The 14944-nt window shown below is 43.7% G+C and overlaps 2 protein-coding genes across 7 annotated transcripts; both read left to right on the top strand.

Annotated features, from left to right (window-relative positions):
• The first annotated feature begins 4472 nt into the window (after positions 1-4472).
• Positions 4473-8442, top strand: LOC101778865 (probable protein S-acyltransferase 12). 6 transcript variants are annotated; one of them, XR_002676500.1, is made up of 7 exons: positions 4473-4964; positions 5867-6076; positions 6472-6563; positions 7301-7427; positions 7508-7593; positions 7839-8007; positions 8084-8166. XR_002676500.1 is itself a non-coding variant. In XM_022824495.1 (7 exons), exons 1-7 carry the CDS (start codon positions 4502-4504, stop codon positions 8198-8200), a joined length of 1161 nt encoding a protein of 386 aa, XP_022680230.1. In that variant the 5' UTR covers positions 4473-4501; the 3' UTR covers positions 8201-8442. The 6 variants fall into 6 exon arrangements, 3 of the variants coding, with proteins under 3 accessions (XP_022680230.1, XP_022680231.1, XP_004957652.1); XR_002676502.1 differs by lacking the exon at positions 7508-7593 and adding an exon at positions 7636-7783 and having other exon boundaries at positions 7942-8007; positions 8084-8144; XM_022824495.1 differs by having other exon boundaries at positions 7942-8007; positions 8084-8442.
• A 202-nt stretch (positions 8443-8644) lies between these two features.
• Positions 8645-14877, top strand: LOC101778466 (DNA-directed primase/polymerase protein). Its single transcript, XM_004957594.2, has 14 exons — positions 8645-8847; positions 8965-9092; positions 9179-9348; positions 9452-9598; positions 9783-9834; positions 10171-10345; positions 10800-10882; positions 11269-11481; positions 11905-12036; positions 12695-12827; positions 13852-13959; positions 14079-14144; positions 14228-14481; positions 14568-14877. The coding sequence occupies exons 1-14, from the start codon at positions 8775-8777 to the stop codon at positions 14655-14657; spliced, it is 1824 nt and encodes a 607-aa protein (XP_004957651.1). The 5' UTR covers positions 8645-8774; the 3' UTR covers positions 14658-14877.
• Positions 14878-14944: the final 67 nt, after the last annotated feature.

The raw sequence follows: 14944 nt of genomic DNA, 5'->3' as shown, positions 1-14944 counted from the left end.
GAGGAGAGCGACACCAACTGAACATATGTCCATATGCGTTGGCTCCCATCAGCACATAATCGCACGGCTTTCTGCTGGATCACCCTGAAACAAATGCTACCCTACTCGTTCCTCTTTGCTCTGTGTCAACTGTCAATGGATATTAACGGCACACTTGCGATAAAGAAAAACAAAGGTAGCATACAGATCGACCACTAGCTTCATCTCGATGATCAATCATGAGGCTCTGGTATATGTCCAGCTCGATCGGCACGTTCACAATGAATGATCGACGGACCCCCAGTTCTACTCGACACAACCATGTGACCTTTCGTGCCCAATGATACGTGGAGCAACAAAAAGAATGCGCTTCTGCTCCAATGATTTGGCTTGCATTATACTGGTTCATACTGGCTTTGGACAGCGCCTAAAGCCCCGTTCGGATCAGAGTGGATTTTCAGAATGCAGAAGCTAGAACCTGGAGCTCCTCCAAACGGGTCAGATTCTGGCTCAGATTTTAGGGTGTGTTTGTAGGGATCCAAATTCTCGTAGAAACGTTTCAGATCTAGATTCTCCGTAGAAATGTTTCTAGAGAGAAACAGAATCACTTGCTGAAACTGTTTGGCTGGTTGTTTAGATTCAGATTTTGAAAAGAGGAGAATACAGTGGAATGGACATATGTACCCTTCAACATGGGATGGTTTTTTTAGTCATAACAAGAAAAAATAAAACGATGGAAAACATTAGTTGTAGTAATAAATTGATGGACCCAATGTTGGAATATATTATTAGTGGTGTCATAATACAGGGTTGTGCATCGGTATTCTAAAAGAGTACACGATCCAAAATAACGAGGAGTGGCAGGTGCTGTTTCTTAGAAAGTAGATAGGGAGTACAATAATTAGGAGCCAGAATCTATGCGAAACCACCCTCTGGCCGTTTCGACCGCACGGGCACAAATGGAGAAACAATTCACACGTGAAACGTTTCGCAAAAACTGCGTTTGGCAGTGTTTCTGCCGTTTCTCATGAGATATTGAATCGATTCTGCTTGCCAAATGCGCCTTTAGAATCTAGATTTTGTATTACGTGAATCCCAAAAACTTCTCAATAGTTGATTTCACCAGCTTTTAGAATCTAAGAATCCAAACAAGTCCACCTAAATTTTGCCTAGAATCTAGATTTTGGAAATCCATCTAAAATCCAGATTTTCAGAATCCATAATCAGATCAGATCCAAACGGTGCCTAATTGCTCACTGATTTGCTGCCCACGCGTGCCGTCATCAAACGTTGAGCAAGTTCATTCAGGGCATGTTGGTCAAGATGGGACGTACTACGAAGCTAACCACATGGTCGGCCGAGACAAAAGAAGAGGATTGGAAGCAAACATTCTCGATCGGCCAGGTGGGATTGGGCACAGTGTTTGGTCAAGTCATCAATGCCGTATTAGTATTCCTCGGAAAAGGAGGAGAAGCCATGCAAATGCATGATAGCAGTATTGAAAACAATATGTCGCAGTGATGAACTGTCTCATCGAAACCCCAGTGGACAAGTGGTGGGTGCTTGCACATGTTTGTGAAATGATGCAAACTGCTGGATTTGATTACTAAAAATACACCTAGAGCTGTTACGATACTACGCGCAAGCGAAAGACTTCATGCACCAATAAATAAATCAATGGTTTTTTTCGAAATGTAAATCAATGGGTTAAAAGAGTGAAATAAAATAAGATCACACTCACATCCTTTTTTTTAAAAAAAAATAAAACATTGTCAGCTTAGAAAACCCAACTCGAACTATTTGACTCGGATAGTACTGTACTAAAATGCTGTGCAGTACTCCCTTTGTGGACAAAGTAATCGGTAAAAAAAGATTAATTGCCTTATAAGGTAAGGTTAAGTTTACAAGAAAGATGGACGAGTTACACTTAAAAAAACCAATGCGTAGTCCAGAGAACCAAATTTGATCCATGCATTAGCAGATTATCATGGCAGGCAGCAGCTCCGGAGCACCGCTATAGCTGCCCACGGCACGGCGCCCTCGCCGATTCGATCACCATTCACCAACGGCACCCGCATCATATTGCGTGGATAAGCAAGCGACAGGGGCAGGCCGTACCCGTGTGCCGTGCCACACACACTGGAAACTGATAGATATGAGCACTAGCATGCGGCGCCTAACAAACAAACAAGTGCTAGTGCTCCTCAGCTACGCTTCAACTTCAAGCTAGCGTGGTTTTTGCGTTGCCATTTTGGCAAAACGATTTTTTTTGCCAACACGCCACCGCCGAAGAAACCGACGGATCGACGCCTGCACGCGTCGTCCCCCTGCCGTGGGTTGGGTGCGCGCCGCCGGGGGCGCCCGCGAGACGACGACGGGCACGCGCGCGCGGACGACGTCGCGTGGAAGCAGCTGCTGGCAAACGGGAAGCTCCAGCGGGGCACGGCACGGGCACACCTGACACCTGGGACAGGACAGGCGGACAGCGGCATGCCGCCGTTTGCATGATCGCGCGCGCCCGGCCGAGAGGGTGTCTCGGGGTCTCCGCCAGGCTGTGTGTGCCACGTGTCGTCGTCGACGCTGACTCCGAGCCTGCCCTGCGGCCGCCTGCGCGCCGGACGGCCGGCGACGACGTCGGGGGACGGGGCGCCCCGCGGGATCTGCTAGCAATCACGGACCGAAACGGGAGGGGGATCACGCGTATTGCGTTGAGCTTGCGCGGCTGGCGACCTCATTGCGTACGGCGATCGCATCCGCCGGATCACGCCGGCAGCGGCGGCAGTGCACGGGGAATGCATGCGCGAGTGGCAGCCGGCGCAGGGGAGGGAGTAGGAGGGCTTGCGCGGGGATGCATGTTCATTTGTTCCAGGCAATGCTGAATGCTCTGCCTAATCCGTCTCCGAGTTCGGTGCGGATTGCCCAACTGCTGGTGGCGCCGCAGTTCTTTGCTGACAGCGTGTTCGTCCTGGATAACGAGCTGGCTCGGCTCGCTCCAGCTCGTTTAGATAACGAGCTGGCTCGGCTCGGCTCGTTATCTAAACGAGCAGAAAATGCTGCTCGGCTCGGCTCGTGAAAAGCTCGACCCAGCTCGTTTGGGCTCGCGAGCTGAGGTGGTAGAGAGCACAAGACCGCGGCGGGTTGCGCTCCAAGCGGCGGCGCGAGGGCGAAAGCCTCCAGGCCGGGCAGCAAGCAACGGTGTGTGAAGCAGAAGCACGGCTGCACAAGCTTTAGCCTTTTAGCATCCATGAATCCAGCACCAGAAGCAGTAGCTAAAAGAAATTCTAGCCCGAGAAAAGGTAAAGAAAAGAAAAGGAGTAAATTTGTGAGCGCTGATTGGAACTGAAGCTTGCAACTAAACATCATTCCGATTAGAAAAAAAACGAACAAAGGAAACACATGACGAACAACCAGATCATATTCCCCGTTGCATAAAGCCTCAAGCCTCGGTCACGAGCCAGGGCCACCTCGTCCTCCGAGATCTGGAGCCCTCGCGCATCGAGCAAGCACGGAGAGCAGAAAGGTCAGCAGCTGGGCTGCTAGTTCGTGCGTCGCTGGCCTGTTTCCTGTCCTCCGCTCGTTGAGCTCGCGAGTTGCTCGCGAGCCGGCTCGAGCTCGCTCGTTATGTAAACGAGCAAAAATGCCAGCTCGGCTCGTTAGGAAATCGTGACGAGCCGAGCCAGTCACGAGCCGAGCGAGCTACCGAGCCACCAGCATTTTGGCCAGCCCTGCACGATTCGTCCAGCTCCATCGTGGTTGTCTTTGCGCCCAACAAGCGTTAGCCAGCGGGTTCACCCCGTGACCCAGGCCAAGTTACGCTAGCTGATCACCAAACTGTCGTTAGCTAGGCTGTTCGAGACCATAATTAATCCTCAACTATCTGAAACTAGTTTCTCTGAATAAACATATGTTTTCAGATTGCGACCTGATCGCGTGCTACTGAAGAAAATGCTGTGTCATGTGCAGCATAGTCCGAGCGTCCGGCCATGGAATCGGTCGTGCCTCTGGCTCTGTCGCGCGTTTAGTTGCTCAGCTTGTGACTTTTTAATAGAAGCTGCTAAAGTTCTCTTGTACTCCAAAAATTCTCTCTACTCTAAGGGGTGTTTGGTTCACAGGGGTTAAAATTTAGCTCCTGTCACATCGGATGTCTGGACACTAATTAGGAATATTAAACATTGGTTAATTACAAAACTAATTGCACAATCCCTAGATTAAATCGCGAGACGAATCTATTAAGCCTAATTAGTCCATAATTTGATAATGTGGTGCTACAGTAATCATTCGCTAATGATGAATTAATTAGACTTAATAGATTCGTCTCGCGATTTAACCTAGAGGTTCCGCTATTAGTTTTGTAATTAGCTCATATCTAATCATTCTAATTCACATCCGAACATCCGATGTGACAGGACTAAAGTTTAGCGCTGTCTCCAAACAAACCCTAAAATTTTTAGTCCCCTGTCCCCATTTCTTTTGCTCGAGATTTCGGACCTTTTTCTTTTTCCAATGCCGTGAAGCCTTGGATATGCTCACAGTCACAGTCAAGAAAAGCAGCAATTACCGTACCTTCACTCCAGCCTCCCGCCGGCAGCAACAAGATCTCTGTCGCTCACCACTGAGCCCAGTAGTCAGCGACGGACCAAGCCCACCCAGGGGCAACCAGCAACAGCCAGCGCGCGCCGCCACCGACACGCACGCAGCCCCCGTCCCCCTCCGCCTCCTCCCGGTTCCCTCGCCGCCGCTGCCGCCGCGTTGGCCGTTGCCTCCTCCGCTCGGCGGCCGCAGGGATGGACTGCTGCCGGCACGTGAACCCGTTCCGCGCCTGCGCGGGGCTGCGCGGGCTGGGCTACCTCATGGTGGCGCTCGTCGCCGCCATCGCCGCCGTATCCTACTACGCGGTCGTCGTCTACGCCTGGGGGCCCATGCTCCTCGCCGGGGGCGTCGCCGCTGCGGGAGCTGCCGCCGTGCTCGCCGCCTTCCACGTACTCGTAAGCGCCGACGCCCTTCCTTGCTCCTTCTCCGCTCCCCTTTTTTCTGTTAAGATCTATTTTTAGTGTCCCACCGTGCCGTGACAAATTTGCAGTATGGGGCCTAATTGTAGAAGCCTCTAGAGCCCGAGAGATTTGACAAGATTCGGACGTAACTGTCTGTTTTTAGTAATGCTCTCAAAAAGTGCAATCTAGTGCTTTGTAGAAGCCTGCAGGATTAGAATTGATTTCCCTGGTATGTCTCTTCATTGATCACATTGCACGTCCACCACCACGAGTTCATGACTACCTGGGATTATAGGGTTAATTTAAGCTATGCTTGTCAAATGTGCATCTCAGTCATATGCACTGTGGGTACTGGATTTATGATGATATCCACTGTTTAGAGTTTTAGACCTATGCTGTTGTGCAACTGCCAAAACAGATTTGACTTGCGAAGCAGCTCAGTCATTTGTGGGAACAGTTCCGTTAGGCAGAGTGTGGTTGACTGAAGGAATTGAAAGGTTGCTTGGATTGAGCAGGTTGGACACAAAACTAATTACTGGCGTATTCTCTTGGATGTGGCAACTTCTGCTCATCCTCAAGCTGCAACTTTGACTGTTGCCTTTTTATATAAGCATGTTACTAAATAGTTGTGATTTTTTTCATAACAAATCTAAATATACCATTTTCACATAAGTTAGTGGTCTCCAGATGCCTTCTTTTCCATAAGTTAGAGAAGTTCGACAGCATGTTTCTAGATTCCATATTGGAAAAAAATGATTCTTCCAGCGTCTGTGAGATTATTTCATTTTACCAATGGTAGCTTTGAGTTATTATATTTTTGCTTTCCAGCATGGGCTTAAAAATGTGAAATACAAATCATGATTATATTTGATTCTGTCTCGCTTACACTTCTTCAGGGATCTTGTTTCTTCTGCAGCTTGCAATGATTCTGTGGTGCTATTTGATGGTTGTTTTCACTGATCCTGGTGCTGTACCTGAAAACTGGAGACATGATGCCGAATATAGTGGGGATCCTGGTTCCTCTTCAGAGGAGCAAGGAAGTGCTCCTAGCTATTGCTCTCGTTGTCAAAATGGCAAACCTCCCCGCTGTCATCATTGTTCTGTCTGTAAGTCATGTTTCCTGTTGAATGGCAACTATCATTCAACTTATGTCTCATATTTAGATTAACTTTTTTTTGGCACTGTTCAGTTTTTGGGTCCCTGATCTGGATCTTCTTGTTGATGTTCCTTAACAAATACTGTCAACTTACTGCAAAGTATCTAGTAGCTATAGTGGCATTGAATGTTGACCAGTCCTCGTGTAGTAAATCTACCAGATACAGATGCATAGCCAAGAATCTCTTTGATTTTTTCTGGTTTTATTAGCTTGGCTGAGGATCTGCCATCTTGCTCACCTTTATTTGAAAAAAAAAGGTTTATCTAAGTTCTACTGTGTCCATTAAATTTAGGATGAATAAGTTAGATGTCATCTAGTCCTTCACCAGGTTCTTGGACCATGCAGGTAACAGATGTGTGCTTAAAATGGACCATCACTGCATTTGGGTAGTGAACTGTGTTGGAGCAAGGAACTACAAGTATTTTCTCCTTTTCCTGGTACAGCTGAAACACTTCATATGGTATCCCTTTTAGCATAAGCAGAAATTCATTGCTGTCCTATGGTTCGGGCGTCCCCTTAAGCATAAATATAGGTAACCCTACATGTTGCAACGTTTCAAAAAAATCAAGTCTGTAGTATAGATGAAGTTACATAACCTGCAAAAATTCAATCTCAAACGTGTGTTTGTTCATCCCTTTATGCTGACAATTATTTGATTCTTCTGCACTAAGGAGCCTGTAAATGCTAACCAAGGCCTTTAACATTTTCCCTTCAAGTTCAGCCATTGTACTGGTTTGGTTGTTCTTGCAAACATGTAATACATACTTGGCATTACTTTTATGGTTTGGTTGTTCTTGCAAATATGTAATGGATACTTTGCAATACTTTTGTGGTTTGGTTATTCTTGCAAGTATGTAATAAATACTTGGCTATACTTCTACTTCCTAGTTGACATGCTGACCTACCAACAACTAATGGTATGCAAGTATGTGATCTCTTTCTACTACTAGATAAGTTTGTTAACCATTAGCAAACAGCCCTAAAAGTCAAGCCCATGCTTGTACTTAGAACAACAAAAAAAAACAGAGAGACATGACTGTGTTCTTTACCCCTCAAACACACATGTTTTTATTTACTTATTACCTCTTCTATAGTGATAGTTTTCTGTTTGTCTGTTTAGATACCTTATTTCTTGCAATGTTTCCTGTTAAGGTTCATTTTCTATCTCATATAGGTGTATACATTTGCTGAGACAGTGCTGGATACCTTGGTACTACTTCCAAACTTTATTGAGTTCTTTCAAGATGAAAGTAGGCGTTCCAGCTCTCCTGGGGATATTGCTATTCTATTTCTTGCTTTTGGTAAAATCTTTTTTCCCCTTGGAAGTGCCAAACTTACCCCAAAGTTGTGCAAGTTACTTAACAGCTAGTCTTAATTGCAGTTCTCAATTTAGCATTTGTGCTGAGCCTCCTCTGTTTCATTGGCATGCACACGTCTCTTGTTACAAGTAATACGACTTCTATAGAGGTAATTCTGTGAACATTAATCCTCGTGCTTTAATGGTCATAGATTGAAGAAATGTCTTGATGAAACAATGAAACATCAAACTTCATCAACCTGATTGCCTGTTAATTTGGAAACTGGCCATGTGTCCATCATGACTTTAAGATTCAAAATGCAGTATTCATCAAAGGAAATTATATAGCACGTGGAAAAGGTTTCCAACTGTCCAATCATTTTAATTCAGATTTTGGTTGTTTTCCTCTCCGCAGCTCAGTGATTTCAGCATTACATCCCCGTAGATAAATAGCTTGTTCCCTTGATGGCATTTCAAAAACAATACAATATGATTGCATTGGACCAAACTTGTTCCAGGTCTACGAGCGAAAGAAGTCAGTTTCATGGAAATATGACCTAGGATGGAGAAGAAACTTGGAGCAGGTAAGCTTTACGGCATATTCGTTGTCTGATCTTTATATCATGTAAGTCCTGTACGTAATCCTACAGGTTACTGCAGGTCTTTGGCACCAAAAAGCTGTTCTGGTTCGTTCCCTTGTACTCTGCAGAGGATCTGCACAACATCCCTGCGCTTGGAGGCCTTGAATTCCCCACTCGTTCCGACGCAATTGTCTAATTGCGTCTGATGTCTAGCAGCAGTGTATTCTATGATGACATAGGGCCGTCTCACCTGTAGACTATGGGATTTCTGTACAGAAATCTGTTAATTCTTTTTGTACAGAAACACAGATGTCGATTCTTTTGTATACTAGCTGTAAGAAACAAACAGAGATTCACAATCCTGTCAATTCTTTGTTGATTTAAACAGTTAGTTTTCCCCCTGTAGCAGTTGATGGTTAACAGTTCCCTTTCATTTGACTTTTTTTTGGGTGACATGTTACGGTGTTCTATTTTCTCGGTGTGAAATGATCCAAGTTCGACATTTTTAAAGTGTTGAATTTATTATCTCAAAACGTAGTAACAGACCCCAACAATCTTACACTCACAAATCAAAACTCAAGTCAACAGTCAACACTGTCAGTCTGTCAGCGAACCTCCCAGTCCCAGCAAACCAACGGCTCCCGCCCTCAACGAGGAGGGAAAACCAGGTTCCCGCTCACGAGCACTAGGAACCCCCGCAAAACCGAACGAACCCTAGAGAGAGATCTCACCATCGCGGGCGAATCGAAGACCCAATCGAGTTGAGGGCGATGGCGGCCTACGATCCCAAGGACGACGTCGACCGCCTCTTCGCCTGCTTCAAATGCGGCGTCTCCCCACCTCGTATGCTCCCCGCTCTCCCAAAATCTTCTGCTATACTATTTTGTCCCCCTCCCTACTTTGCAATGTCTCCCGATTCTCGCTGACGGTGATGCGGCCCGCCTTTCCAATGGCCCCCAGAGTCGGCGTTCAGGGAGAGGCCGCTCCGGCGGGGCAAGAGGTCGCGGGTCTCCCCCGCGGCTGGGACCGCCGGTAGCGGTGGCGGGAGCTCCTCCTATGATCCCACGCCAGACGCCGGCGCGGACAAGGTGAGGAAGTCGAGGCATTTCCCTGTTCATGTTTTATATGGACCGAAAGAAAACTGAGGATTTCCGCCGATCCTTGCGCTTCCTAGCATGGCGCGCCGTCGTCGGGGGCGATCAAATTTACAGGCCGCAAGCAGATGTCCCCGATCGTGTTCTACGGTTCCCCGCAAGGCGTACCGGTGAAGAAGCCGCTCAGCCTCCTGAGGCTGCTGCGTGAGATCCGCATTGATCTGAAGAAGCAAACCGACTCGATCCCCAGGTGGGCAATTCAGTACATGCCACATTTGGTGCTCTAGCTGATAGCACATAATGTCCATTCTGGTGATCTGGTCTGAGCTACTGTTTTTTTGTCGGTTATACAGGGATGTTGTGTGGGCTACATTTCCTAGGCAAGAGGAGGCGATCAGGTTCTCCAAGGCACACACGCATACCAATGTCTTTAGCTATCAAGATCATAGGACTGGGACAAGAAGGTTCCTTGTGTCTACATACGACGAGTTCTGGAGAAGGTTTTGTCTTTATAAACTGGATCTCTTGCACACCATTTCGCTTCTTGCTTGTGTGTGCATAACCGCTCTTTTGCAGTTGAATATGGGCCCTTTACTTTGTAGCTAATTATGAAGTTATAGTGCATAACCAGCCATTTATACAGCCTGCACTTAGTCACTGCTCCTTACTGCTGTATCCTTGCAGGTACAATGATATGGATTCCAAGATTCGCCATCACTACGAAGTTATCCAGGAGGTAAGTCATCGTCTGTTGATTCTGTGCCACCTTGCACGGTATCATGCAAATGTGTCTTTCTCACATTGGTTTGATGTTCAATTCCTGTATGGCTGGATCTGATATAGAGAATAAGTAAAAAAAAGTTGATAAAGCACATAAACTTCATCGACCTTTGTTTATAGTGCATATACTCACTCATTTGGGAAATGATTTCGAATGGATTCTTGAATTACCTTTGTGGATCTCATGTGCTATTGTGCCTTGTGATCTGATTCAGCAGGAACGAGATTATACTGCTCCATTTATTGTCTGTTAACTGTCACGTCTAATCTAACAGCTCGATTGCTTCTACAGGGTTCACCTTGCCACATTTACTTTGATCTTGAGTTTGATACAAGATTGAACAAGAAGAGAGATGCAGATGAAATGGTCGATATATTGGTTGCTGTTATATTTAGTGCCTTACACGATAAATACTCTATTGAAGCACAAGAAGAGTGGATCACAGAGTTAGACTCATCTACTGAAGGTGCCTCAATTACGTTTTGATTGGATCAAATAATCAAATCTGGTTCAATCCCAACAATTTTCCATTAAAATTAAAGCGGAATCCGCCTTCAGGGCATGGCAATTCTAACTTAATGCAGTGATTTATCTCACAGTACTGTTATTTGATTTGCTAGGAAGTCACTATTGTCCCAGTCTTATCTTTTCTTTGCACTTCACTCACATCTTTTCCATCCATGTGGTATTCAGGTTAAAATCAAAGAGTGGGGAAAGTGAATACATCTTCTTCTTCTTGTTGTTTTTTTTTCTTTGGGGGGGGGGGGGGGGGGTGGTAATCACTTTCCGTTTTACAAAGTGTTTTTTTTTATCATTGCCATTTTCAGAGTATTTTACACATTATGCGTTAGTCAATTGTCATGATGACCATACTGCTTAATGATAATCACATGACAACTATTATCATTTTCTCTTTTTAGAGAAGTTTTCACGCCATCTAATCATTCGTATACCCAATACTGCATTCAAAGACAACTCCCATGTTGGTGCATTTGTCTCTGAGGTATTATTCAATCTCGATCTCCATTTTTGTTTGCATCAGAAAGTACGTTAGTTTCTACTATTGCTACTGTTCTACTGGTTATATTGAAGTGCTCAACAGTTTTAAAATTTATTTTTTGAGCAATATTGTGAATACAGTGTACCAAAACTTAACAGCATGGAAGTCAAAAGTTATTGTGGATTGTGTGTTGTATGATCCATAGACTCTAGAGTAGGATATCCAATAAGAGTTTATGTAAGAACCTTTGGAAGAATTATGACAGTTCACTAGTTCAGCAATAGTGTTTCTGGTTTTCAGATCCACTGTCCACATCAAAATTGCAAGTACTTATCTTTACTTTTTTACTACACTTCGGGACTGACTCTAAGTTTTATTCTTCCCCACAGGTCTGTTCACAAATTGCAGCTCAGCGTGCAGCCAATCCTAACCTTGATAAACTGTATATTACCAAAGAGAGTAGCTCTACAGGTCCTGTTGATCAGCTCTTTATGGATACTGCCGTTTACTCTCGTAATCGTTGTTTCCGTTTGGCTTTCTCATCAAAATCCGGGAAGAATTCGTTTCTTGTGCCTAGCAGACGCTTCAAATGCAAAGAAATGGTAAGCTCTTGATCACACACTCTATTTTTTGGTTACTAAGTGAATATGATTGTCAGCAGAGCTAAATTCAGCCTGTTTGTTGATATTTCACTCTGATTGTTTTGCAATTATGTCGTATAATAATGCTCTAAATGTTTTTCTGAGGCCTTTTGTCTTAATTCTGGAATGCAGAAGACAATTTAGGTATAAGTTTTGACTTCTGTTTCTACTGCTTGAAGGAACGTAAAACCTGCTCAGTAGATGAGTAATATAATAAAATATATAATCTCTGGTTTCCTGTTTCTTTCATATTTTTTTAAAGTTATTATCTCTGTCATTCCAGCAGTCAGTAGTCATCTATATATGTCATTCTCTTGAAAAGCTTATGTGATTTTGATATCTGTATTGCTATTGCAATCTAATATCATATTCTAATTATTACAGAATGATAAAGATGTCTTTATGGAGTCACTTATTTGCAGATTAGATGATAACTGTGACAAACTTTTGATATGTAAACTGGACTTGGAATGCAAGAAAACGTTGCATTTTGACTCTGAATTCAGCATGCCTCAAGTAAGTATATGCAATTTGGATCAGAGCATTACAGTTTTCGTGCTAGTGTACTTTTCTGAAAATAATCTGAATCTTTTATATTTTCTTACCTTCATATTACAAATCACTTCAGCATTGGCATAAATATTTAGATGCATGTTAAAATTACCATAATTACCTTTATTCTGGTCATGTTTTTAGTTAAAAAAATTATTTGTACTCTGAAGCCTAGCCAAAGTTGTGTAGGCAGTTCTGTTAAATAAACAGCCGGAGTTAGGGTAATTGAAGAACAACTAAAAAACGGCAACACAGTTGGTTTGGACTGGAAACAGGGTAGTTTTTTTGGCGTTTGAGGTGTGTTTTGTGCAGCTAACTGAGTTGTGGGTTTGACTCCCCGTGGGAGCAAATTTCAGGCTGCACCCCCCCTCCCCCCCCCCCCCCCCCTCCTCCTCCGCCCGCAGGTCGAGTTTTTTTGTTTAGGAGTTGCAATGAATGGTTACTGTGCTTAGAAGATCACTAATCTTGAGTTCAGCACTTGTGCAGTTGTGATTATTCTAGTTTGAAAATTTAAAAATATGCTAGTGCCTACTTGATGGTATGTAGTTGACCTTTTTCCACTTAAGAAAATGGATTATATGCTGATTTTGTACATATATTTTCTGTATTTTGCCATGACCAGATTCATGGAAGGAGCAAGAACTCCATCTCCACTTATCGAAGTGATTTTCCTCAAGAATCTACCTATGGAAAATCTCCTTTTCCAGCTTTAGATGGCTTTATTGAGTCTATCGCTTCTTTTGGAAATGTTTCAGGTTGTTTGCCTTCCTTGTAATTGTCTTTTTATTTGTTCTGATAGTTGTTAATGTGTCTAAATTCTAATGTGTTTATGTATACTTCACAGGATGTTTTGCACTTTTCCCATGTTTTTGTTGCCTTCACCTTTTCCAAATTTTGTAATGGTCATGGATGTTCATGTGCATAATCATGTTAAGGAACTTAGTTTTGTATTATATCATTGCAACAGTTGTGATATATTTTTTTTCTATTTCTGAAGGCTAGGAATGGTAAGCTCTATAAATCTTGTTCTTGATTTGTTTTTTTTCAAATATCAGAATTACTGAAATAGAACAACTGATGCATACCACTTTCAAATGCATATCTGGCCGGGACACTGCTGTGCATTCTTGTGATTAACTGTAGTTAGTTGAACACCTCAAATAATTTTGCGGAGTCAGGTACCTGAATTCAAATTAGATTCTGACAGATGTATCCATGTCCAAGCGATATCTTGTCCAATATCTTTGCTTTATTTTCTTTTTCATTCTTTTTGCCAAAACTGAACCCGAGTTGGATTTGGAAACCTGTGTGTATCCAAATACACAGACTTCACTAGAGCTGGCTTGAGATCCACTTCTGTCATTGTCTATACTCTATAACCACGGCTCCTCAAACATCAACAATGAAAACTCTGCTTCCTTTGATGAAGGAGTGCATATTTTTGGCGTTCTGAGTAATAAAAATGTTAATCTAATACTCCCTTCGTTCGTTGTTTTGGCTTTTCTAGGTGTATAGATATTATTATGCATCTAGATATAGTGTATGTCTAGATGCATAATAATATCTATGAATCTAGAAAAGCCAAAACAACCTACAATTTGGAACGGAGGGAGTAGTACATTATATTCGACATAATTTATGTTATTACTTTATTTGCATAATCAATAATGATGGCTAATAAATGCTTCGTCCTATGATGTGCATGTAATACTATTCTAATATTGGGATAACTGGATATATATTGTAACCTGAAACATTTTTGCATTCATTTCACTGCAGGAAAAATTCGATCCTGGTACTGGTTTTCACAGTATGGTTTGATGATATATAGTATGTTAAGGAGCAGATACTGCGAGAATATTGGAAGAGAGCATAAGAGCAATCATGGTAACAATAACATTTAGAAAGTGGCAATGACAATTTTGCCCTGCAGCATCAGCTGTCTCCAATACTGTTGCTATTTCTTGTTCACGTTAGCTAATCAACAATTATGTCAAATGCACCAGTGATGTACATTGTGGACTTTCAAAGAGCAGCGTACTACCAAAAGTGTTATGATCCTGACTGTCAAGGTAAGTGAGGAGCATCAATGCATTGATTATCAGTTCACAGATTATCCCTTTTTTTTTTTCATAACAGCAATGCTTTGGAGTAGGTTATCGATCACCACTCCGTCCTGTACCCTGGGACGTGATGCCTGAGCTTAGCTCAGTAGCAGAGTCAGCCCAGGCAGAATACCAGGGTGAAGTTGTAGAAATCAACTTCGACGACAGCAGCAGGAACGGGTGCTATCTGTCTGGTGGTAAATCCGTCATGGAGAGTTATGAGGATCCTGATTGGTGGGAAGAAGCAGTGAAATTTGCTGACAGCATCGAGAACATCGAGCGTGCTTCGGACCCTTTTAACTTGGTCAGTAGTCCCCTTGATTCTCTGCTGTTGCTTTTGCTGAGCTCAGTCTGCCCAATCGTAAAGCATACTGATCCACGTATCTGCAGGAGGATGATGACGATGCTGACTTCTGGATGAAGGCAGAAAGGATTATGGAGCAGATTGAGGGTCAAACAGGATCACAGAGCAATGCATAGGGTTTCCTGCAGTCGCGTTGCCACTGAACACGTCCATGCTGTTCATAGCTGCCCTGGAACTTGCTTGAGGTGTCACGTGTGGCAGAGTAATTGTTGTGTGAATATGTAGTTTCAGTTTTTGTGGGTGTAGCTGTACCTCAGCGTCGGTGTAATGCAGAACAGAAGACATTCAAATAATATTCTTCTAGCAGAAATTGCAAAAGCAGGTGGAAAATTGCGATGTCGTAGCCTGTCGGCTTCCTGTACTTGAGATGTCGCTGTAGATTTCTTACAAAGTAGATGGGGGT

This window comes from Setaria italica, chromosome II, assembly GCF_000263155.2.
Source record: "Setaria italica strain Yugu1 chromosome II, Setaria_italica_v2.0, whole genome shotgun sequence".
NCBI classification, from domain to species: domain Eukaryota; kingdom Viridiplantae; phylum Streptophyta; class Magnoliopsida; order Poales; family Poaceae; genus Setaria; species Setaria italica.
The sequence above is the reverse complement of the archived record's forward strand: the minus strand, read 5'-3'. Positions and strand labels throughout refer to the sequence as shown.